Source organism: Gracilinanus agilis, chromosome 2, assembly GCF_016433145.1.
Source record: "Gracilinanus agilis isolate LMUSP501 chromosome 2, AgileGrace, whole genome shotgun sequence".
NCBI lineage: Eukaryota > Metazoa > Chordata > Mammalia > Didelphimorphia > Didelphidae > Gracilinanus > Gracilinanus agilis.
Window position 1 is genome coordinate 688,768,294 of NC_058131.1, and position 24,554 is coordinate 688,792,847.

The 24,554-nt window shown below is 47.8% G+C and overlaps 1 protein-coding gene and 1 pseudogene across 1 annotated transcript in view; one reads left to right on the plus strand and one right to left on the minus strand.

Annotated features, from left to right (window-relative positions):
• Window positions 1-21,275, minus strand: part of MMRN2 (multimerin 2) — a 44,385-nt gene extending 23,110 nt beyond the window's left edge. The window contains exon 1 of the mRNA XM_044662887.1: window positions 20,920-21,275. Coding sequence (XP_044518822.1) covers window positions 20,920-21,158 — 239 coding nt within the window. The 5' untranslated portion in view covers window positions 21,159-21,275. The remainder of the gene's footprint in view (window positions 1-20,919) is intronic.
• On the plus strand, window positions 13,428-13,509 carry LOC123238562 (annotated as a pseudogene).
• Window positions 21,276-24,554: the final 3,279 nt, after the last annotated feature.

Below are 24,554 nucleotides of genomic sequence, written 5' to 3' on the forward strand. Positions count from 1 at the left end.
TCTCTCTCTCTCTCTCTCTCTCTCTGTCTCTCTCTCTGTTTCTCTCTCTCTGTCTCTCTCTCTGTTTCTCTCTCTCTGTCTCTCTCTCTCTCTCTCTCTGTCTCTCTTTCTCTCTCTCTCTTTTCCCACAACTGTCTCTCTGTCTCTCTCTCTCTCTCTTTTCCCACAACAACAACTTTTTGCCTTGGTTAGCTAGCTTTTTTTTTTTTACTTTAGTTATTATTAATAAAGTTTATAAAACATAATATTTAGCTATTGTATATTAATTTTAAACAATAAAGTGCTATGGCTGGGAATCAAGAGGACCTGGGTTTTAATCCTGCTTCAGACATTTGCTGTGTGACTATGAACAAGTCACTGAAGTCTCCCTAAGCCTCACTTTCCTCAGATGGTAAAGTCCATTCTAGACATGGAAGTCCAGGTCTAGGCTCCCATCATCTTTAGTAATGGCCCCAGCAAGAAGAGGAGGTAATAGTGGGGAAGAGGCCTGGGGACTGGATCCAGGAAGGCTTCCCAAAGAACATGGCATCTGAGCTGAAGTTCGAACGATCGTGGTCCTGGCAGATACTTTCCAGGCATGGCGGCAGACGGTAGAAGTTCACAGAGGCCGGAGATGGATGTCAAGGAGGAAGAGTTACTCCTAGTCCAGTCTGGCTGGAAAATGAGCACATGACAAGGAATAATATGGGGGAAAAAGGCCAGAAAGGGAAGAGAGATGGAAGTCAGATTGTGGAAGGCTTTCGCTGTCAGCACTTTTTAATCTTAACAAAGAGGCAAAGGGGAGCTAAGGAAGGTTTTTGAGTAAGAGAGCTACACAGTAAGTGTTGAAGAAGATTGTTTAGGCAGTTGTATGGAGAATGGATCAGAGGGAGAAGAGACTGGGACCAGGGAGATTCACTGAGAGTTGATTACAGGAGTCCAGGAAAGCAGTGGTACATGCTTGAAATAGGATGTGAGGAAGAGATAGGAGAAGCATTCTAGAGGCAGAATCCATAGAATTGGGCAACTGGTTGAATAAGGGGATAAGGGAAAGGAAAGAGCTAAGTATGAGTGACCTTGGGAACCTGGAGGACTCAAGAGAAATAGAGAAGTTTGGGGTAGGGAGACATTTGGGGAATATGTGTTCTGTTTGAGACTTGTTGGGTTGGAGAAGGATGATGGAACATCCAAGAGGAGACGTCCAGCAGGCGGTCAGGGATATGGGCCTGGAGATAGGAGAGAGATGAAGGCTGTAAAAGGAGATTTGGGAGTGTAGGTAGAGGTAGATGACGATGAGGACCCAAAGAACTTCTGTAGTTCGACTCTTGTTATTTTAGAGATAAGGAAACTGAGACCCAGAGAGGTTACCCAATTAGCTTCAGAGGTAGAAGATGCCACAATCTTATAGCTCCTTCCACCCTGCCCCAACGCCCGCAGAAGAAGGGCAAGAAGTGGATTTTCTCATCTCTTGTTCAGAGAATCATAAATCTAGACCAGGGAGAGGACTCAGAGGCTGCCACCCATTTGAGGGGTGAACTAGAAGAGGAAACAGTTTTAGGGAGGTTCAAAGTCATGGAAACAGTGGAAAGGCATTTAGATTTTTTTTTCTCTTAAGTCCTTACCTCCCATCTTAGAATCAATACTGCATATTGGTTCCAAGGCAGAAGAGCGGTCAGGGCTAGGCAGTGGGGGTGAAGTGACTTGTTCAGGGTCACACAGCTAGGAAATGTCTGAGGCTAGATTTGAACCCAGGACCTCCCATCTCTAGACCTGGTTCTCCATCCACTGAGCCACCCAGCTGCCCCCAGGCATTTGGATTTTGGAAGGAAGGAACTAAGTATTTCTTAAGTGCCTACTAGGTGCCAAGCACTTTATGAATTCTATCTCATTGAAGCCTTACACTAATCGTTTTGTTTTATAGTTGGGGAAACTGAGGCAGGCATCCGTTAAGGGAATTTTGCGTTTGAACTTGAGTCTTCCTGACTCCAGCACCAGCGTTCTCTCTACGGCACCACCTCGCTGCCTCCTTGGTCTTCTGATTTCAAAGGCAGGCTCTTGCCTAGTGGAAACTTTTTCCGTGTTTGATTGAATGTGTGATGGCAGAAAAGGTCAGCCTGCCCTTGAGAACATTCTCGCTCCTGTTGATTTCTTTTTCCTTCTTGTTCTTGGCTGGAGCTCCGGCCTCATCAACAGCCCTCACTCAGGCTGGCCTGAGCAGCCGCTTTCCTGGAGAAGTGGCAAAGGCCAGTCCTGGAGGGAGGCTGCCCATTGTTCTCACTTCCCCGCTGGGCCCCAGCTTTCGCCCAGGCCAAGGGCTGTGGGATTTTCCCCTCCTCCCAGCACCACTTCCCTCCCCTTCCCCATTTTTATCTGCTCACAACACCCTGGTAGGCAGGCGGGCCGGCCCTCCTCTTCCCCCATCCCACCTCCCCTTCCTGAAAGCACACCACCCAGTGCCCCGTTTGTCCCTGGCACAGGCTCCCTGGAGCCAGGAGGGAGGTGCTCTGGGGGAGATTGCTGGCAGCAGCCTGGGAGGTGGCGGGGAAGGGGTGCAGGGGAGGAGGTAGCCAGCCTGTCTGTCCTCACTAGACCCAGGACCCAGGGACGCCTAAGCAGCAACAGCATCCCTTCAAAGAGCCTGTGGCTCAGGGGACCCCATCCCAGGGCACTGGGAATGTTTTTCTCCTCTGAAAAAGGGATAGGTATTATGATGATGGCAAAAAGGGCTCTGCCTCTGGAGCAGAAGGCCTGGATTCAAATCCTGCCTCTGGGCTTTATTACCACCTTAGGCTAGTGATTTGATCTCCTTATCAATTTCCTGATCTGGGAAGTGAAGGGATTGGACTAAATGACTCTGACCTACCAGATTTTATCAGAAAAGCTGGCGCTGGGGGCAGCTGGGTAGCTCAGTGGATTGAGTCAGGCCTAGAGCTGGGAGTTCCTAGGTTCAAATCCGGCCTCAGACGCTTCCCAGCTGTGTGACCCTGGGCAAGTCACTTGACCCCCATTGCCCACCCTTACCACTCTTCCACCTAGGAGCCAATGCACAGAAGTTAAGGGTTTAAAAAAAAAAAAAGAAAAAAGAAAAGCTGGCCCTTCCAGATTTTGCAGAGGCCAGACCTATTGGACTAGAAGACTGTACAGACTGTCGACAGTGAGGCAGCTAAGTGGCGAAATGGATAAAGTGTCAGGTCTGGAGTCAGGACAACCCGCGTTCAGATCCATCCTGGGATGCTTCTTAGCCGTGTGAGCCTGAGCAAGTCACCTCACCCGGTTTGCCTCTGTTTCCCCATCTGTAAAATGAGCCGGAGAAGGAAATGGCCAACCACTCCAGCGTCTCTGCCAAGAAAGACCTAAATGGGGTCATGAGGAGTTTCAGACACATGTGAAAAATGAAAGCTGTCAGGTGTGGCCGCTCTGTCTGTTGGGGCTGCTGGTCTGCCTTTCCTCGCCCTTCTTATAGGTCTGCTCGGGGGGAAGAAGAGGCATAAAACCAAGATAGAGCAAAAACGGAGGAGAAGGAAGAGGGCAGAGAAGCTGAGCGACTTCCCCAGAAGTCCAGTTCTGTACCGTGGCCTCATCGAGTGCGTGCAGGGGAACCGGGAAAGCTTTTCCGAGGAATAGCCGCCCATTCTGTACTGCTGTAAGGTTTGCAAAAAGCTTTACAAACATGCTTTTCTTTGAGCCTCACAGTAACCCTGGGGGGTGAGTGTTCTTATTATCCCCATTTTACAGAGAAAAAAGCAAAATCAGAGATGCTTAAATGAACTGTCCAGGGCCACACAACGAGCAAATGTCTGAGCCGGAATTAGAACCCAAGTCTTCCTGGCCCAGTCCAGCACACTCCTAGAGGTTTCTTTAGTGATTTAAAGTGTACAAACATTTCATTTCCCCAACAATCTTGTAAGAAATGGAGTAAAAACATTTTATTCCCATTTTCTAGATGGAGAAAATAGGACTGAGAGAAGTTAAATCATTTTCTAGTAGTCATACTGCTTCTAAGAATCCACAGCTTCCTTCCTTTGGATACACACATGTATCTGTACATGCATGCATTTATGTATGTACATGTACATGTTGTCTCCCCCCATAGAGCCAAGAACCTCCAGGGAGCCCTGTTGAGGGCAGGAGCTATTTCATTTTTTGTCTTCCTTTCCTTGGATACACATATGCATGGATGTACACATGCATGCATGTATTTACACATATGTGTAGACGTGTTATCTGTCCTCTGTAAATCTAAGGGTGTCCAAGGAGAGGGCAAAAGCTGTTTCCTTGTTTTGTCTTTGTATCTCCAGCACAGTGCCTGGCACACAGTAAGTGCTTAATAAATGTGCCTTTATTTATTTAAACCCTTCCCTTCTGTCTTAGAATCTATACTGCGTGTTGGTTCCAAGGCCAAGAGGTAAGGGTAGGCAACGGGGGTTCAGTGACTTGCCCAGGGTCACCCAGCTAGGAAGTGTCCGAGGCTGGATTTGAACCCAGGACCTCCCATCCCCAGGCCAGAGCCACCCAGCTGCCTCATAAATGTTTATTCATTAACGATCAGAGCTGGGATATGAACCAGATGCCCAGAGTGTTGATTAATGTATTTGGTGCTATACTGGGGAGACCAGAAATGACTTGGGGCTCCCTTTTGAAGACTCTTTATTCCCACCCCAACCCATAATTCCACTGTGGCAGATGCCTGGAGGTGGGAGCCATTGCCTGACTGTGTGACCTTGGGAAAGTCATTTTGCCTCTCTCTGTGCCTGTTAAGTGGAGGCGGTCCAGCTCCCTCCTCCGGAGGTCCTCAGAACCTCCTTGGAGAGAGCTCTGGCGCTCCTGGGGAAGGAGGGACGGCAGAGCCTCCTCAGCTCTTCATCTTTCTCATGGACGGTCTCCTCATCCCTCTGCGGAGTGCCTCCTTTTAACGTGAAGGCCTCCATCGCCCCAAAGAGCGGCATCTCTTCAGGGTTCGCCGAATTGCCGTTTATCTATTTTTCATTTGCTTTCGGTCTTACGGGTGCGTTTTATTTCCACACGACGGCCCTTCCCGGATGGGGGCCACTCTGAGGACCCTCTCTGTAAACCAGGCACCGCCCTTAAGTAAAAGTGATTAATTAGGCAGCGAAGTCAGTGGCGAGGCCGCCCCCTGGCCGTAGCGCCCCAGCGCCCTCTACCTAAAAAAGGGATGGAAATGCATTTCTCCTCCTTTGCGCCCTCCACCCCACTGGAAAAAGAAAAGAGAAGAAAATTACATTTTGTAACTTCCTTCCCAAGGTTCCTTCCTGAATCCTGCAAGGAGAGGGTCCAGCTCCGGCTGTGACTGGACGCGGGACTCAAGGCAAGAGAACGTCGAGAAATGCGAGTGGCCGAGGGGGGGACGAGGGGAACCAGGGCTTATGGGAGTCTCTCTCCAATGGCCGTCCAGGGTCCGAGACCTTCTCTCTGGGCTGCACCAGAAACTCGGGCTTTGCCCCATACCCTGCCTCTGATAGTCGAGCCCAGCTCTCCGCCTCGTTTCTCTCCTGACTGTTCACTATGTCTCTCCCCCAGATTTCTGGCACCCCTTTTTTGAATTATCTTAGCCTATTACCCTGCTAGGGAGCACGGACTGTCGGGTGTGGGCAACCTGCCCGGCAGTGTTTAGAGGGGTGTCTCTGGCATTTAGTGGATTGACTGGAATATGGTAAATGCTAATAAATGCTCCATCCTGTCTCTGTCTCTCTGTCTCTGACTCTGTCTCTCTGTCTCTCTTTGCCTCTATGTCTCTGTCTCTCTGTCTCTGACTCTTTCTTTTTCTCTATGTCTCTATGTCTTTCTGTCTCTGACTCTGTCTCTCTGTCTCTCTCTCTGTCTCTCTTTGTCTCTATGTCTCTGTCTCTCTGTCTCTGACTGTCTTTCTTTGTCTCTATGTCTCTATGTCTTTCTGTCTCTGACTCTGTATCTCTGTCTCTCTTTGTCTCTCTGTCTCTGTCCCTCTGTCTCTGACTCTGTCTCTCTGTCTGTCTCTCTTTGTCTCTATGTCTTTCTGTCTCTATCTCTGTCTCTGACTCTGTCTCTCTTTCTCTCTCAAATGTAGCCTTAAAACACTTACTAGGCTGCACAGCCCTGAACAAATCACTTCATTTCTGTCTCCCTCGGTTTTCTCCTATGTAAGAAGGCTACAATAATAGCAGCTGCCTCCAAGGGATCTTTGTGAAGATAAAATGATATATTTGAAAAAAGCACCTTGAAAAGCTCAAAGCAATATAGGATGGATTGGCGATTATTGTTATTATTATTAATAAGTCTTGTCTCTGATGCTTATTACCTGTGTGACCCTGGGCAAGTCACCTGACCTCTCTTAGCCACATTTTCCTCACCCCTAAAATGAGGGGGTTGACCTAGAAGGTGTCTGAGGTCCCTTTCTAGGCTAGATCTATGATCTTAGGACAGGAATGAGTTTTCCTTTCCATTTTCCTCTCCATCCTCTTGCCCAGTTGCTGGCACGTAGCAGGCACTTGTTCTATTGGGGGGCCTCCAAGTCACCTTCCTCATCTACTCCCCCATTTCTAGGACGGTGGGGCGGGGAGCTGAACTCTCCTGGTAGACTCCGAGTCACTTGGACGATTGGGAGGGAGACGTCACCGTCAGCAGATGGAGGCAAGTTGGGAGGCAAGACGGGTTGAAGAAGGAAGATGGCAACGTGTTTCATTTGAAGTTTCCATGGAATAGTTGATAGAGATGTGGAGCAGACAGATGGGGATGTGAGCCTGGACCTCAAAAGAGAGGTGGAGGTTGGATATGTAAACTGGGGGGCCATCTGCCTCCTTAGCTTTGGGTCTGGGGTCCCGGGGCCTGCAACATGTTCTTGGTTAGATGTTTTTCAGTTGGGTCTGACTCCTTGTGAACCCATTTGGGGTTTTCTTGGCAAAGATTCTAGAGTGGTTGGCCCTTTCCTTCTCCAGCTCATTTTATGGATGAAGAAACTGAGGCAAGCAGAGCGAAGTGACTTTCCCAGGGTCACACAGTTAGTATGTCTGAGGCTGGATTTGAACTTAGAAGATGGAGTTTCCTGCCTCCAATTCTGGTACTCTCTATCCATTGTGCCACCTAGCCGCCCCCATGCAGCAGGCATCTCCCTGCCTCTCCCGCCTGCCCCTTGCCATGTTTTTCTCTTTGCCAGGAATTAAAGTCACTTCCGTCACCCAAGTCTCTCTGGCCTTGAGCCAACGAAGAGCTTTGTCTTCCTGTGCGAATACTGGTAGTTACACACTGTACCCTTCTGTGAAAGCATTTGGCTCTCTCTGTCTCTGTCTCTATCTCTGTCTCTGTCTGTCTGTCTGTCTGTCTGTCTGTCTGTCTCTGTCTCTATCTCTGTCTCTGTCTCTGTCTAGCTTTCTCTGTTTCTTTCTCTCTGTTTCTCTATCTCTGTCTCTGTCTCTGTCTCTGTCTAGCTTTCTCTGTTTCTTTCTCTCTGTTTCTCTATCTCTGTCTCTGTCTCTATCTCTGTCTCTGTCTCTGTCTCTGCCTCTGTCTGGCTTTCTCTGTCTGTCTGTTTCTCTCTCTCTCTGTGTCTGCATCTGTGTGTCTGTGTGTGTCCATCTGTGTCTGTCTGTCTGTCTCCACCTGTCCTTTATTTCTGGTTAATTCTCCTGAGGAAGTTTACCAGCCTGAGATTCCTCCCTTCTCTGGCCTCAGTTTCCTCACTTGTAAAAGGGGTTGGCCAGATCCACTCGAGGGCGCCTTTTACATAGAAGTCCTGCACTAGAAGATGGATAGAAGGATGAATGGCTGGGTGAAGGGATAGAGAGATGATGGGTGGATAGGAAGATTGATGGTAGTGAGGGATGGGAGAAAAGACGGATAAAGAGCTGATAGGTGGGAACAGATGAGCAATGATGGCGATGGCTAAGAGGATCCGGGGTTGGTAGAGGACAGAGACGGATAGATGGGAGGGGAGGGAGAGGACAGAACATTCATCAAGCTCTTACTATGCCAGCCGCTGTGCTAAGCCCTGGGGACACAATACAAGCAAACATTCGAACGGAGGAGGATGTAGGAAAGGGAAGGAGGGGGTGGCGAGGGGGCAGGACCCTGGGGGGCCCGGGGGGGGGGGGATGAAGGAGCCCTTGGAGTGAGTGTGGCCAGGACTGCAGAGAGCTTGGCCAGGGTGGTCCCATCAGGGATTGGGCCTTGGGATGGAGGCATCTCTGAGGTGGGAAGACAGCTAAGAAGGAGGTAGAGAGTCCAGCCAGGGCTCTTTCCTGCATTCTCCCTCCTGGCGGGAGCCCCTGCGCTGCTGCTTACCAGCCCTGGGACGGTCAAAAACCACCTTCCTCTCTCTGGGCCTCGGGGTCCTTCTCCCTGCTCTGAAGGTTGGGCCAGCTGACCTGCCACATTCCATTTAGCCCCAGTTCCTGCAGCCCTGTGTGGGGACTGTCCTGGCTCTGCTGACCGAGGGAGCTTCGCCACCCTAATGGCCTCTGCTGCCTTTGGGCATCCCTGACTCAGAAGCTCGGCCGGCCTTGGGACCGAGCGGACCCCTCATCCTGCCCCCACCACCACATTCCCCTTGACTGAGCTGCTCCTTCTCCTTGGAGCCAGTGTCCCTGGTGGGCTCCTGTTTCCAGGACTCCCTGGTTCCCAGCTCATTGGCAGAGCTGAGATAACACCACACTGCCACAGGCCAATAAACACTGGACAGCCTCTCTGGGCCGGCTCCTCCCTCCACCCTCTTCCCTGCCTTCAGTTTGCTGAATCATCCTAAGATGTCCCCAGCTCCTCCCTAGAGGAGGAGGGGGATGACCAAAAGAAACCCCAAATCCTTATGGACGATATATGAAAAATAGAATAGAACCCAAGAATGTGTGAGCTGGAAGGGACCTGATTGAAGACCACCAGAAACAGGGAGATCACTACCTCCAAAGTCCGCCCATTCCACTTTGGGCCAGATCTGTTTGTTAGGCAGGCAACAGAGGATTCGAGTTAGTCCCTCAAGAGACAGCTATTAAGCACCGACTATGTGCCAGGCCCAGACTAAGCCCCGGAAATCAAAGAAAGGGAAAAGATAAGTCCTGGCTTTTGAGGAACTCCATCGATGGGAGAACCAACATGGCAACAACTATGCACAAATAAGGGCCAGAGAGCAGAGGCTGGGGGGAAGCCATAGGGGGAAGGTCCTAGCATTAAGGAGGCTTATGGAAAGCTTTTCTTATGAGAGGAGATTTTAGCTGGGATTTGAAAAGAGCCAGGGAAGCCAGAGGCAGAGGGGAGGAAGGAGAGCATTCTGTGCTTGGGGGACGGCCAGAGAAAATGCCCATTGACTGGACCCATGAGTGTCTTGGGTGAAGAAGAGCAAGGAAGCCAAGGGGAAGAAGATGGGAAAGACTGGAGGAGCCTGATTGTGAAGGGCTTTGAATGGCGAATCCGGGAGGGGATAGGGAGGCACTGGATTCACCCAATGGGGCAAGGCACATAGTCGGGACGGCGCTTTGGGGAGATTAATTCATAGCTGAATGGAGGATGGTTTGGAATGGGGAGAGACTTGAGGCAGGCAGACCCTCCAGCAGGCTATTGTGATCCAAGAGTGGAACAATGAAGACCCGCGCCAGGGTGTCGGAGGAAAGAAGGCGTTCCGAAGGCAGAATAAGATTGGTTATGGGGTGAAAGAGTGAGAAGTCAAGGATGGCACTTTGGGCTCAAGCTTGGGGCACTGGGAGGAGAGGGATGCCCTCAATAGGAGACACGGTTTGAATGCTGAGACCTTAGACGAGTCAATGGACGTCTCTATGATTTAATTTCTTCATCTTCAGAATAATGAGCTTGGAACAGATGACCTGAAGGTCCTTTCCAATTCAAGTCCCAGGATCCTGTGCAGCCCAAGTCTGCCTCTCTCAACCTCCCCCCTCCCCATTCCTCTCTAATTATCCTTTTTAGGGCTGTAATGGATCCTTTTCTTTATGATGACTTTTGCTTATGACACCATAGAATTCACAGCCTCAGCGTCAGTGAGGGATGGAGCGGCCAAAACCAAACTGATTTATTCCTGTTGTTCAGGCATTCTTCAGTTGTGTCTGACTCTTTGTGACCCCATTTGGGGTTCGTTTCCTAGCAAAGATACTTGAGTGGTCATGAGAAGAATTTGGGTGGAATGCTGTAGTCAAAGTATGTTCTGCTTTGAAATGATGTACTCGAGTGGTTGGCCATTTCCTTCTCTAGATCATTTTACAGATGAAGAAACTGAGGCCAATGGGGTAAAGTGACTTGCTCAGAGTCACACAACTAGCAAGTGTCTGAAGCCGGACTTGAACTCAGGTCTTCCTGACTCCAGACCCAGTGCCTTATCCACTACCTCCTAGCTGCTCTCAAAATGACCTAAGCAGGGCGCATTGGGTGGCATTGTGTCCAGGCAGGGAGGTCTCTGCTTTACTTGGCTGGGGTCAGACCCATCTGAAGTACTTGTTGTAAGCTCTGGACACTACTTTGGGGGCAGAAATTTAACAAGCTGCTAAGTGTCCAGAAGAGGCCAATCATGATGAAAGACCTCGAGGTCCTGATGGAAAGAGGCTGGGGATGCTGAGCTTGAAGGGAAGCCCTCCTAGGGGAGATGAGGCTAGTCTCTGTCACTTGGGAGATAGACAGACTTTCCCAGAAGTCAGAACTAGGAGCAGTAGAGAAGAGCACATTTAGATTCGATTTAAGGGAGAACTTGCTAACAATGAGAGCTGTCTAAAAGTGGACCGAGTGACCCTTTGCTGGAGGTGTACAAGCTCGGACTGGATGACAGCCCACTGGTTCTGTTGTTAAAATAATAATTGCACTGATTTAATGCTTTAAGATGTACAAAATGCTTTACAAAGGTCTCATTTTATCCTTAGAACAACCTTGTGTGGTAAATGCTATTATTTTTCCATTTCATAGATCAGAAAACTAAGTCAGAGAGAAGTTAAATGACTTGTCTTGAGTCACCTGGCTAATAAGTGTCTGAGGTCATATTTGAACTCAGGTCTTCCTAATTTCGAGGCCAGAATTCTATCCCCTGTGCACCTAGAGAAGACTCTTGTTTGGTCATGGTTCATCTAGACCAGTGGCTCCCAAACTTTTTTGGCCTCCGGCCCCCTTTCCAGAAAAAAATATTCCTTAGCCCCCTGGAAATTAATTTTTTAAATGTTAATAGCAATTAATAGGAAAGATAAATGTACCTGTGGCCATCACCGCTACCTTGGATCGCTGCAGCACCCACCAGGGGGCAGTGGTACCCACTTTGGGAATCACTGATCTAGAGAGTTTCTACAGTCTCTCTCGATTCAGTGACCAGCTCTAATAACTGATTGGTAAATATGTTCCAAGCAAACACATTGTGGCTAGGATGTGGTATGTCCTAGACTTCACAGAAAAACTAGGTTTGAGTCTCAGCTTTGCATTTTATTTGCTGGGTAGCCTTGGACAAGTCACTTCCCTCTTTTGGTCTAGGTTTTTTCTTTTGAAAAAGTGGATGCTTCAGTAATAACCATTAGCCTTTATTTTATCTAGCACTTTAAGGTTTGCAATGTCCTTTCCAATATGTTTTTCTGTTTTCCACCCCTCCTTATACCCATGGAATAGAAGCTCCCTAATGGCAGGGTCTGGTTCTTTTTCTGTCTTTCTAGCTCTACAGCGTGCCAGTGATCCAATGGATGCCTGCCTGCTTGATTAACCCCCCTCATTACTGAGGGCATCTGCTACTGTCTTGGGAGTGCCTACAGGATGCCCAGGGTGGACCTAGGAGAGCAGTGGGCAGAACAACATTTTGGGTCACATGCTTTCTTGTCTTCTGATTAGTCACGGCCCTAGACTGTTCGGAAGAATGCCCTCTCTGCCTTTTGCCTTTTAAGGGAAGCTGAGGAAGCAATCAAAGCTGACGGAAGTGAGGCGGCTTCCTTCCTTTCTCACGACAACCAGAATGAGTCACAGCATCGTAGATGGGGAGTTGGATGGGAGCCTAGAGGGCATCTAGTTCAACCCCCTAAATTCACTGAGAAGGAAACTGAGCTCCAGAGATGTTAAGTGGATTATTCAAGGTGGGTAGTAAGTGGTAGACCAGACCAGGGTTGACTGAAGTTCTTCACAATGGCAATCCCTCTACCTTATTCCAACCTGACCAGACTTTTCCAGTATCAGAGCTGGACCTTCATTCATAAAGGTGTGGCTGATGTTCTGGACCTTGAGCTCTGATGGTCTAGATCAGTGATTCCCAAAGTGGGTGCCACCGCCCCCTGGTGGGTGCTGCAGCGATCCACAGGTGCATGTGACAGGGGGCGCTAAGTAATATTTTTTCTGGAAAGGGGGCGGTAGGCCAAAAAAGTTTGGGAACCACTGGGCTAGATTTAGGTGACCCAAAGTTTGAGGGAGCACAGACTGTTCTTGGGACCTCCTTGACTGGTTGTAAAACATTTAATCCTCTGTCTTAATAAACTGGCAGGTTAGAATCCTGGGAAATTCAGCTTCTCCTTGAAAATGGATGAAGGGAATCTTTGACTTTGGCTTTAGAGTATTCAGAATTCACACATTAGTAACCCTCCCTGATCATTAACTGGCACCTTCTCCCATCCCATCCCCTTGAATCAATGAATTAGAAGAATTGATTCAGCTGCCTGGACTTGGGAACTGACCACATCTGCCCCCCCCCATTACCCCCACAACCTTTTCCTTTTCTCCTTCCCTTCCCTTGCCACCATCACTTGATGATTAAGCCTGGCATCTTCGCCCTCTTTCCTCTCCATCTCACTCCTGCCTCTCACATGTTCCAGATACTATGAGTGAGTTTATCCATATGGCACCATTGATCTTCTCCTCGTGTGGTGGACAGAGTACTGGACTTGGAATCAGGAACACGAGTTTAAATTCTGCTTTAGACATTTCTTGTGTTTCTGGGTAAATATATCATTTAAGGTCTCCCAGCCTCAGTTTCCTCTTTTGTAAAAAGGGGACAATCATAGCACCTACCTTGCAAGGTTGTTGTAAGCACTGGATAAGATGGCTTTTGCAAATCATATAAATGCTATTACATGCTCATTATTACATAATCTCGAGCATTGGATCTGGAACCTGGAAGACCTGAATTCAAATTTGATCTTGGACACTTATTAGCTGTGTTATCCTAAGCAAGCCACTTAACTTCTATTCATTTCAGTTTCTTCAGCTACAAAATGGAGATCATTTTAGCATCTCCCTCCCAAGTTTGTTAGAGGATCAAATAAGATAATATTTTCAATGTATTTGGCCCAGTGCCTGGCAGTAGGTGTTTTCCAACTTTATCACGGCAATGACAACGATGCTTCATCCTCCTTTACAAAATCTAAATAAGAAGAATGCATTCAGATAGAAAAGCTAGAACAATGACGTTTTGGAAATGAGAGACAATAGGTCCGGAGACAGAAGGAAAGGGCGAGAGAGCGTGCCACCACTGCTCTGGTCATTCCATGATTCTAGTTTTCCATCCAATCACTTCTTGGCCTTTTGGCTAAGATCAAGTGTAGTGTCTAGTTTTCCATCCATGTTAAAATAGTTTACAAAAAACCCAATATATGAACAGGTTGAACATCGCAGCTTTATCGATCATCTGCAGTTTTATCCATTATCCATTTATCTTTTAAATATCTGATCTACATGAAAAAACAAAGAAAGGAATCCTTCACCCCCCCCCAAAATCCTGCCAAAAACACAAAGAAAGTCTTTCCCCTTCTTTTTTCGACAAGGCAGAAGGCTCTTAAAGATCCTGTCAATAAAGCCTAAGATCCAGCAGATACTACTAAGCCTCAAAAGCTTGTGAGTCTATTTTCTCAGACCTAGTTTACCTACAGTGAGATTTTTTTCTTTTCTTTTTTTTTAACCCTTTACTTTCTGTCTTCGTAGCAACTCTGAGACAGAAGGGCAAGGGCTAGGAAAACTGGGTTAAGTAAGTGACTTGCCCAGAGTTACACAATAAAGAAGTATCTGAGGCCAGCTTTGAACCCAGATCCCCCTGCCTCCAGGTCTAGTGCTCTATGCACAGAACTATCTACCTGCCTCCTGCAGAGGGATGTTCTGGAAGAGGGTGGGTAAGCTGTTAGAAGGGTTGCAACTTGCATCAGTGGATTCACATCAAGGAATCCATGCATCCTTAAAAAATTGACGTGTTAAAAACAAAAACAAAAACAAAAAAAACCAACAAAAAATCTTGGCTCCAAGATGGAAGGTGAGGGTTTAAAAAAAAAAGAATTGAGGTGTTGAAGGATTTACAAGGGACAAGGAGAGAGCTATGTAGTCAGGACTGGTGAAGGCTTAGAATGCATTAATTTGCTTGGTTGATACAAATTCCCTGGGTTGGAGGGGCCAGAAAACCTGCTTCCAGGAGAGTTGTGCTGCTGTGTAATGGAGAGAATTGGGAGCAGAGAAAACCATTCTGTCCCTGGTTCAGGTACAGGAGGGAAGGGAGAAGGGAACACTCTGACCCACTACGGAGACCCGAGTCAGCCTCACGCCCTACAGCCTCTTGCTCGGCTGCTCTGTTCTTGATTTTTTCCCTGATGGAGTCCAGTGGGAGACAAAGCCATCTTGCTTCGGGCCTTCTCTTCTCCAAGGTCTTGTGGTCCTGTGAGTAGAGGCTTGGCTTCTTCCTGCCTCATCACCTACTCTTTCATTTTCATTTTAGAAGAAGGAAAAGCAGCATCCCAGCATCCCAGCATCTGGCTTTTACAGCCAGCTCAGCATCAAGGAGAAAGGAGGGACTGTTCTGTGATTCCAGATCCCTACCTCCTCCTATCATACCACAATGGTGGGCACGGAGGCCCAAATAGCCACTTTTGGTGACTCCGAGAGAACGCTGACTCCCACCCCAGGATGCTCCCCTGTTGATTTTGGCCTTGCCCACGGGGGCATGCCAGATTAAGCTCGCTCACCTGTTCTAGAATCCCAGGCTCACTGGAAGCCATTGAAAGTCTCCTGCTAACTCGGAGGCTTCATTACTTTCGCCAACATTTTATGTAATCGTTTTAAGTAACTGGTGCTTCCTCTCCCTCCACCCAAAGGGAGTCAGAGAGAGGAAATTCCAATTAACTTAGTGATGTGTCCGAGGCCAATGCCTTGGAAAGGCTCTGCAAAGTCCCTTGTGTGACTGCGGGCAAACTCTGGAGGGCAATTAGTCATTCTGTGAACTATCATAGCTTAACTGCAGTTTGGGAACAACTCGTCACTTGACACAATTTATCAGTAACTTGGGTCCTTTTCCTTGGCACATAGAAATAGCCCAGGAGCATGCTTCTTCTGGTCCTTGGGGGCAACTCATGAAGAAGCACAAGACGCTAAGTCCTCTTATCTTCTCTGGTCTCTTCTTCCCCTCTCCTCCATCCTAATCTGATAATTCCTGGTGTTTTAGCCCCATCCTTCCCAGAGATGGAGGCAATGATGGAATGACTTCTACTGGCCTTTTCTGGCCCTTGGGCTATGCTGTGCTCCGTGGGCTTGAGCCTGAGGATGAGGGGGGTCACCTAATCACAAAGTTCCTTAGTGTTGGATCATCTTTGGTGAGCTGAGCAGCCCTGTCTTTCCGGTAGGGAAATGGTTTCAGTGAAGTCATCTCCTTTCATACTAGCCTTCTCTGCTCTGGGTACATCTTCGATGCACCTGGTGATTTATCTGTTGGTTCCTCCATGAAAGTGAAAGTTCCTTGAGGCCACAGATCAAATTTCTGGCTTTCTTTGTACCTCTAATGCTTAGTACCGGGTCTGGTACACAGTAAACACTAATGGGAGCTCTGGAACTCAAACATCCAGAAGGCACTTGGCCAAGTTCACACCTCAGAGCAAGATGGCACTTTGCTGAATAACTAATGCCAGATTGGTGACTGGACACAGGCTTTCACCCTCACACTGCTCCTAGCTAGGTGATACAATGGCTGCCACCTGGTTCTGGATGAAGCCAAGTGCAAGTTCTGCTGTGTGACCTTGGACAAGCCACTGAACCTCTCTCTCAGTCTCAGTTTCCTCATCAGGAAAATTGGGATAATATAGCACCCGCCTCACAGGATTGTCGTGAGAACCAAATGAGATAACATATAAAGATAGTCTATAAATGCTATTCATTCTTCTTCTTCCTAGCTCCAAGAGGGAGGCCCCAAGTCCCATAACCCAAAGCAAGGATCATTTCCCTCTTCCCAGCATAGACTTCCTTTCTACTTGCCCTTCCAAGGGTGTCCCATCCTGTCCTTCTGGCCCTCTTGTCCTCCATCCCTCTCTTAGCTCATCAAACAGGTCCAGCTTCTGGCAAAGCCGTGCTATCAATCAAGTTTCTCTCAGACCCTGGGCCTCTGTACTAAGGGGTTCATTTTCTCATTGAGCTGCCTCGTTCTTGTGGCGAGTCTGTTTTCTCTGCCAAGGAGAATGGCTTTTGAGTTGGAGAGAGCTCAGTGAGGAATGGTTCAGTGGGAGCTGCTGTCCAGGCTAAGTAAGATGACAGAGAGGGCTTAGATGCTCCGGAGGAGTCCCAAGTCACTGGATATCTGAAACAGTATTACGCCGGTGACATTTAAAAGACCGTGGAAGACAGGAGAGACCTTACGGGCCTGGAGGAGGGTAAATATTGTCTTACTTTTTTACAGAACTAAACAGGGAAGAGAATGGATTTAGCAAACACTGGCGAGTTTGAGGTTCCTAAAGAAATAACAATGACATTTGCTAACCTTTTTAATAGTCTGCTTTGAGGTTTGCAAAGCACTTTATGAGGGTTATCTCATTCGAATCCCCACAACAACCCTGTGAATTTAGTGCAATTATTAACGCTATTTTGCAGGCAAAGAAACTGAGTTTGAGAAAAATAAGATGATTTGCCCATCACACGCAACTAGGAAAGGGTCCAGTGAATAGAGCATCAGGTGTCGAGTCAAGGAGACTCTTCTTCCCGAGTTCAAATCTGGCCCCAGACACTTCCTAGCTGTGTGACCAAAGGCAGGTTATTTCTCCTTCTTTGCCTTAGTTTACTTCTCTGTAAAATGAGCCAGAGAAGGGAATGGCAGACCTCTCCAGTTTCTCTGCCAAGAAAACTCCAGACGAGATCACAGTCAGACATGACTAAAATAACTAAACAACAACAACAACAACAACAACAACAACAACAACAAAACTAGTAGATATCTGAGGCAGAATTTGAACTTAGATCTTCTTGATTCCAAATCTGACAATCTACCTTCTCTGACACCTGGAAAAGCAAGGGGGTGATCACAACGAAACAGCACGGGCTCTTATACCTGAATCACCTCGTTTCCTTCTGGAGATGAAGTGACTAAGTTCGGGGGAAGGCTGAGAATGTAGTTTAGCAAGACGTCATAGGGGAGCTCACCCTTGTAGGAGATGGAAAGATGCCACGTTGGGTGATAGGACCAGGATGCAGATTCAGAGGAGTCAGCCCAGAAGGAAGGCTCTAGTAGAACCCCAAGAAGCTGGGCTTGGCGCTTGGCACTTCACACTTTTCTTAAATACTTGAATTAAGGCATAATCAATGCACTCCCTTAATCTACAGATGATGCAAAGCATGGAGCCAATCTACTGGAGGTCAGGATCATAAAGGTTCCTGCTAGGCTAAGGCACTGGGCAGAACTGAGTCAGATGGAATCGTACAACCAGGATAAAGCCTGGGCTTGTGAGTTTATAGATCTGGGAATGTTTTGATGAGGAAACTGCTTTCATCAATGCATTTTCCTAGAACTTGGAGAGTTTCCCAGAGTGCTAAGAGGTTCAGTAACGTGTTTGACATTTCATGGCCAGTATATGTTGGAGGCAGGACTTCTGGGCTCTGGGATCAGCTCTCTAGCCTCTAAGGTGGAATTTAATTAGGAGAAATTGCGATGATTTACTCTTTAGTTCAAGAAATGTAAAAACTTCTTGTTTAGATCTGCTAAACAAAGATGGCCTGGGCTACGTTGGGAAGAGTGGATCGCCCTTCCCTGGAGGTCTGTCTTCAAGCGAAGTCCCTTGTTGGGTATTTTGTAGCAGGGTAGCAGAGTAGGGGAGATTCTTTTGGGGTTATGAGGTTGCTGAGACCTCACGATTCTATTACAGTTTCCAAAACAAAAACAAAATTTAACTCTTATCTTCCTTCTTAGAATAGATACTAAGTATCGGTTCTAAGAAAAAAAAAGTAATAAAGACTAGGCAATTGGGGTTAAGTGACTTGCCCAGGAAGGAAATGTCTTAGGCCACATTTGAACCCAGGACATCCCATCACAAGTCCTTTTGCTCTATCCACTGAGCCACCTAGTTACCCCCCAAGCCAAAGGTTTTTGCATATTTATTTTATTTTATTGAAGTTAGAACTACCTTGAAACAAATTCTGATAAATAATCCCTGGATCTATAGGGTTGTTCAGACTCCTTGGGGCACTAGTTTGGTCTGATTTTACTCCTGACGTCCTCTGCCCTCCAGGCTCTGTCCATTGATTTGTTTTTTGGTCCAAGACTGAGGAAATTCACATTATGGCTGACTTTTCCCAATTTCTGGCCGGAAAGCAGAGTTTCCCCATCCGCAATGCTTTGGGAAGGGTGAGGACCAATCCCTCTCACAGTCCTAGAGAAGCTACCTTCCCAGTTAGCTCTGCCATCTTCCTTCTGTCCCACCACCCTGGCTGTGGACCTTATGAGATAGTCTTGCAACTGACCTTCCTGCTTCTAATCTCTTGTCTGTCCTCAGAGGCAGCGAGATGCCCATGTGAATAGAGCATCAGGCTGGGAGTCAGGAAGACCTGAGTTCAGATCTACATTCAGACACTTACTACCAGTGTGAATCTGGGCAAGTCACTTAACCTCTGACTGCCTCAGTTTCTTCCACTGTAAAATGGAGATAATAATAGCAGCTCCCTCTCAGGCCTGTTTTAAAAATTAAATAAGAGGCAACTAGATGGCTTGGTGGATTGAGAGCCAGACCTAGAAATGGGAAGTCCTGGGCTCAAATCTGTCCTCAGATTCTTCCTAGCTGTGTGACCCTGGGTAAGTCACTTAAACCCCATTGCCTAGTCCTTATTGCTCTTCTGCCTTGGAACCAATACTTATTATCTATTATAAGACAGAAGGAAAGGGTTAAAAATATTAAGTGAGAAAATATTTGTAAAGTGCTTGGCACATCCTGAATACCTAATAAATACTTGTTTTCCCCATCCCATTCCTTTTATCAGGAAAATGGGCCCAACTTTGACTATGCCACTCCCCTGATCAAAGCTTTTGAGTGACTCCTCATTTACTAGAAGATAAGAGACAAACTCCTCAGTCAGCCTCAAGGCTGCCTTTCCAAGCTGATTTCCTGGTCCTTCCCTTCATGGCCTCTGCTCTAGACAAATGAGATTGTTGTTTTCTGATTTCTTCCCTGCCTCAGTGCATTGGGTGAATTGGAGCAGGCTGGAATTCTCTCCCGTCTCTAGCTATCAAGATCCTTTCCTTCCTTACAAGACCATCCTATGTGTCTCCTCCATGTAACTCCCCATCCCTCTTCTTCAAGTTTCCTAAAGAACTTTGTCTGGTTTCCCCCTTTCTCCTTTTCATCTTCTGCCTCAGAGCTTAGTTAGCTGGGGAATCTCATTTCCCCTGTTGGATTGTAGGATCATTGAGGTCAGGGATGATGGTAGATTTAAAAAAAAAAAACTCTTACTTTCTGTCTTAGAAGCAATATTGGATATCAGTTCCAAGGCAGAAAAGCAGTAAGAGCTGGGAAATGGGGGTCAAATGACCTACCCAGGGTCACACAGCCAGGAAGTGTCTGAGGTCAGATTCGAACCCAAGACCTCCCATCTTCCTCCCACCTAGTTCTCAATCCAGTGAACCACCTAGCTACCCCGGGGATGGTACATTTAAAAAAAATCTTTTTATTCTTAGTTCGCAGAACAAGGTCTTGCACATAGTAGGTATCTCTTTACTAAATGGTTGCTGAATTGAATCACATGGTCAAAATAAGAAGTGTGGGAGCTCAGGCCTGAGTCACCCTATTTTATGAGGCTAAACCCATTTCCACACCCCTTCCCCCACTTTCTTGGCTTGAGCTGCCTTTTCAGAATTGATTTCCTTCAAGGAAAAACTCTTAAGTTGTCAGGAGCTGACCTGGGTCATCACCACTATCCCTCTTCGATTATTAATAGAAGGTTTCCATTCTTGCCCACTCCCGCCCCAAACAGGGCTGGGAACAGGGGAGGAGACTGAGCGAGACCCTTGGGGTTCTCTTGAGCCCCCCCTCTCTCAAGAATGCTCCTTGTCCCCTACTCATCATCAGAACGACCATAGATTTAGAGTTGGAAGGGACCCCAGAAGCTATCTAGTTCATCCCATCCCAAAAAGTCTTTTGCCATTTTGTGGATCCTTGACTCTTAGCATAGTGCCTGGCTGCACCTACCTGCTCTATCCAGCGGACACTTCTCTGCCTCTCTGGACAGCTATCTTCCTCCCGTACCCTGGCCAAGCTTCCAGAAAACAGATGAGCAATGTAGAGCAAGAAAGGCTTCGGATTTAAAGTCCAAAGATCTGGGTTCAAATCTCAACTGACACTTATTAGGCAAATGCTCTTGGACAAGTCAGTGGACCTCAGTTTCCTCATTTGCAAAATGAGGAGGTTGGACCAGATGGCCTCTGAGATCTCTTCCAACTTGAAATCTGTGATCCTGGGTTTTAATGGATCTGTTGCTTTGAAAAGCTTTTTAGTTGACATGCCGTGTCCCTCACAAGGTATCCCAGTGTTATGACATGAAGAAACTGAGCCCCAGAAATCAAGTGATTTCCCCCAAAGCTGCAAGATGACAAGAGTACAGACTCCAAACTCATTTTCCTGGTTCACAGACTCTCCGCTTTTGATGAGACCTCAGGGGCTATTTAGCCCAGCCCAGTTTCCAGCCTGAGATTCAGATGATCATATCCTGAGGAATCCCACAGTCCAGTTGCCCTAACAGGGCTGGGGCAGGGGAGCAGAGAGGAGATAACTGCCTTACCTTCTCCTGGGATCCTCGGGTCCATCTTCTGTCTGGTGGGGGGGAATCAGAGGCAAGGGGAAAGGGACCCTTGTCTCCTGCTCCCCAGTTCGGGGAGGGCTGGGGCTTCCAGGAGGGTAGGAGCTGGTGCTAAAGTCTCCCTGTGGGTAGCCCCCATGGTGCCTAGGATCTTCAGCCCACGCTGCCAGTGCTGCCCTTCCAAGGAGCCCCCAGAGGCACGAGAAGACTGGCCCCATCATGTCTCGTTCCTTGCTCTGAAGCACCTGCCTTCAGGCTTCAGGTTCCCAGAGCCTTCAAGTTAAACCTCTAAAGGAAAAAAAAAAAAACAACAAAACTCTGAATTCTTGCAACAAAGGACGGAAGAGGCTGTCCCTGGCCCAGCCGCCTGGAAATGTCAGAGGCCACCTAACAATGCTTGGAGAGTTCCTGTGAAGGGGCTCGGGGCAGTCTGGGGGGTTGGGACGTGGGGAGAGGGAGGAAGAGAGCAGCCTGGTCTCAGGTCACAGTTTATTCAGGGACGCCCCTGTCCCTAGATGGGCCCTTTTAAATGTGTCTGTCAACAGGAACTAGGGGCTCTAGCCCCCTTCTCCCTAGGAGACAGGAAGAGGATGTTAGCTTTAGAGTGGCTCCTTGGGCCACCTCGGGAGCTATCACTTCCCAGAGAGGGGATCTGGCCCTGGGATCAGACGAGACCTTCTGCATGGAAGCAGGGCCCATCTGCAGTGAGAGGACCTGGGTTTGAATCCCAGCTGGGCTGTGCAAAGGTTCTGAGTGGATGGGGGGAGGTGAGCCTGGAATGTCGTGGAGGGGGATGGCAAATAGGCTGGTTTGACTGCAGGGTTGGATGTGTGAACAGGGTGATGGAAAGTCAGCTGGGAAAGTAGCCTGGAGCCAGATGGCAAAAGGGCCTTAAACGTCAGAGACTTCGTGTTTGATCTTAGAGTCAAGAAGGAGCCGGAGACTTCTTGAACGGGCTGTGAAACGGTGAGATCTGTGCTTTAAGAACATCAGCGTGGCAGCCGTGCAGATGGACTCTAATGGAGAGAGATGAGACGAGGGGACCCCTGGGGGGCGATTGGGAGAGTCCAGGCCGGAGGAGACCAAGGTTTAAACCAAGAGGGTGGCTTTGCGGGAGAAGAAAGAGACGTCGTGTTGACCGAATTGTTCATATTCAGCATTAGATTAGATATATGGAGTGCGGGAGAGAGAGAAGTGGAAGATCTAAGGTTGCTGACATAGGAGACTGCAAAGATGGCATCACCCTCATCAGGAACAGAGAAAATCCAGAAGGGGGGTTTCCAGGGGAAACGAAGGACTTCTCTTTAGGACATGTTGAGTTTGAGGTGCCGGCGGGACGTCCAGGTATAGATGCCCAACAGGCCGTTGGCAGTGTGGAACTAGAGCTAGGGAAAGAGATTAAGGGTTGGACGTGTCGACCTGGGGATCATCTTTTAGCAGGGATAGCTGAACCCGTGGTAGCTGGTGAGGACAGAGAGAGGAGGTGCTGCTTCGTCCACTCAAGAGAGAGGTTTTTTCCTAGCCCAATCCCGTATTCAAGACCAGGAGATGCCATCAATGGGAGTGTGTGTATGAGTGGGGGGCTCCTCTCCAATACCACTCTAGTACCTACTTTGACTCCAATGGCTCCAGGACCCCCTGAAAGTCAATCTAAAGATTGAATCCTGTCTTGGATGTAATGGGACAGGTATAGAGGGTAAAGGACAAGACCAAGTAAATCTGGCCTTTGCCCAAGCTTTTCTCTTTGGCACTCTGTGGAGCCTTGGAAAAGACCTTTCCTTTGGGTTTCCTCAGGATCCTTAGTTGTAGAAGTGGCACACTACCCTCTGTCATCTTGTGGCATTTTCTAGGAGAGGACCAATTGGAATCATGGGTAAGGACTTCAGTGGGGCGGACTCAATGAGACCCAAGGGTCACGGGTGGTGGCATCAGCGAGCAAACTTCTTTTTCTATCTAATCAGAAATGAAAGGATAGAGGTGGGGAGGGAGACTTTGTCTCTCCTGTCTCGCACCCCAAGAACTGACTAGATGCATCCCCCCGAAACCTAAGCTACAGACATTTCGGTGAGGGCAGAGGAAAGATTTACTAGACAATTTGAGTTCAAACTCAGGCTCTGTTCATTATTACCTAGGCAACCCTAGCCACATTACCTTCCTATCTCCAGGCCTCAGTTTCTTCCTATGTAGCTTTTAGTTCCCTTCCAGCTCTAGGTCTGTGATCACTGCCCGGCCCTCGGAAAGGGCACCGTCTCCTAATGTTCCCATTCTCCAAGGAATTTTTTGAAATTTTTACTGTACCTTTGTTTTATTTGGAAAATATGCCAGATCCTTTCCATATTCATTCTAAGAAAGCTAACAGAAGCAGCCACAACAACAAAAAGTTTTGTATTGCTTTGGAGATTCGTGGTTGCCTATTTTTTCATGGAAACAATCCAATGTAAAAAGCATTAAATCATTGTTTTATTAGTAATCTGGTCCCAGCTTCTAAGGAACTGAGCAAAAATATTCTTCTGGTATCTTACAAGTCGGCTTCTCTAAAAAAAATTATGTGAATCAATAAAAACCAATCCAGAATGACTTGTCTTGTGTCCTGAACTCAGATTTGTTCATCTTCCTTCATCAACTCAACTGACGTTTTTAATCCTATGCAAAGGCCAAAGTGATGATACAAAGACTAATTGAGCATTTCTGGGTGTGCAAAATAGAACCCAATTTTAAAAAAAGAGATTACTCGTTTTCAGCTCTTCCCATTACGATGTTAGGTAGCTCTGTCCTTCATAGGGCAACCTTTGCTTGCAATCCAAACATTTCTTAAGGTTTATTATAGGCTTCAAATGTTAATCAGGGTTTAGAAAAAAGGATTGCAAGGATCCCCAATGGCACATTCTGTTGTCCCTCTGGGACATCCAGTCCCACGAAAAAGAGGCAATAGATCACTGACCAGTGTGGCCAAGAGCTGATCACAAAAAAGAAGCCGTGACTCACGGATCAGTGGCCAGCTTGAGAAAGTATGTGTGCCTATGTATTTGGGAAGGGAAAGGGTGAGGAGGGGAGGTTGGGTTGAGAATATCATTAGAGGTTTCAAAGAAAGTCTGGATGACCATTTGTCAGGGATCCTTTCGAGGGCATTTCTGCTGGTGATAGGCTGGGTTGTCTGACCCCTGGGATCCCCTCCGGGCCTGAGATTCTAGGGGTCAATGAGACCAAACCCAAAGAAGGTCCATTTGACTCGGTCTTTGTTGAGGTGGGCCAGAACAGAATAAATGAAGGCTGGAGTCTGGCATTCACTTGGGAGTGGAAGCAGCATCCTTTGGGATCTGGGGTGAGGGAAGGACCTCATCTCCAGTAAGTTGCTCCCTGGTCACCTCCTCCATTTTTCATAATCTTCTGGTGAAAAGGGGTGGCCACCAAAGAGTGGGTTCCAGGGCACAGGAATAGCCCGAGTGGGCTAATTTGAGGCAGGGTCCTCGGATAGACCAGCCCAGCTCCCCCGGATACTTCCTGGGAATCTCAGGACCCCCATTCTCCTTCCAGGACTAGTTTGCCCTTGGAGGAGGGAATAAGAGCATTGCAGCTTCCAGAGGTTGGCTGCGGGCCAGCCATGTTTCTTTCTTCTT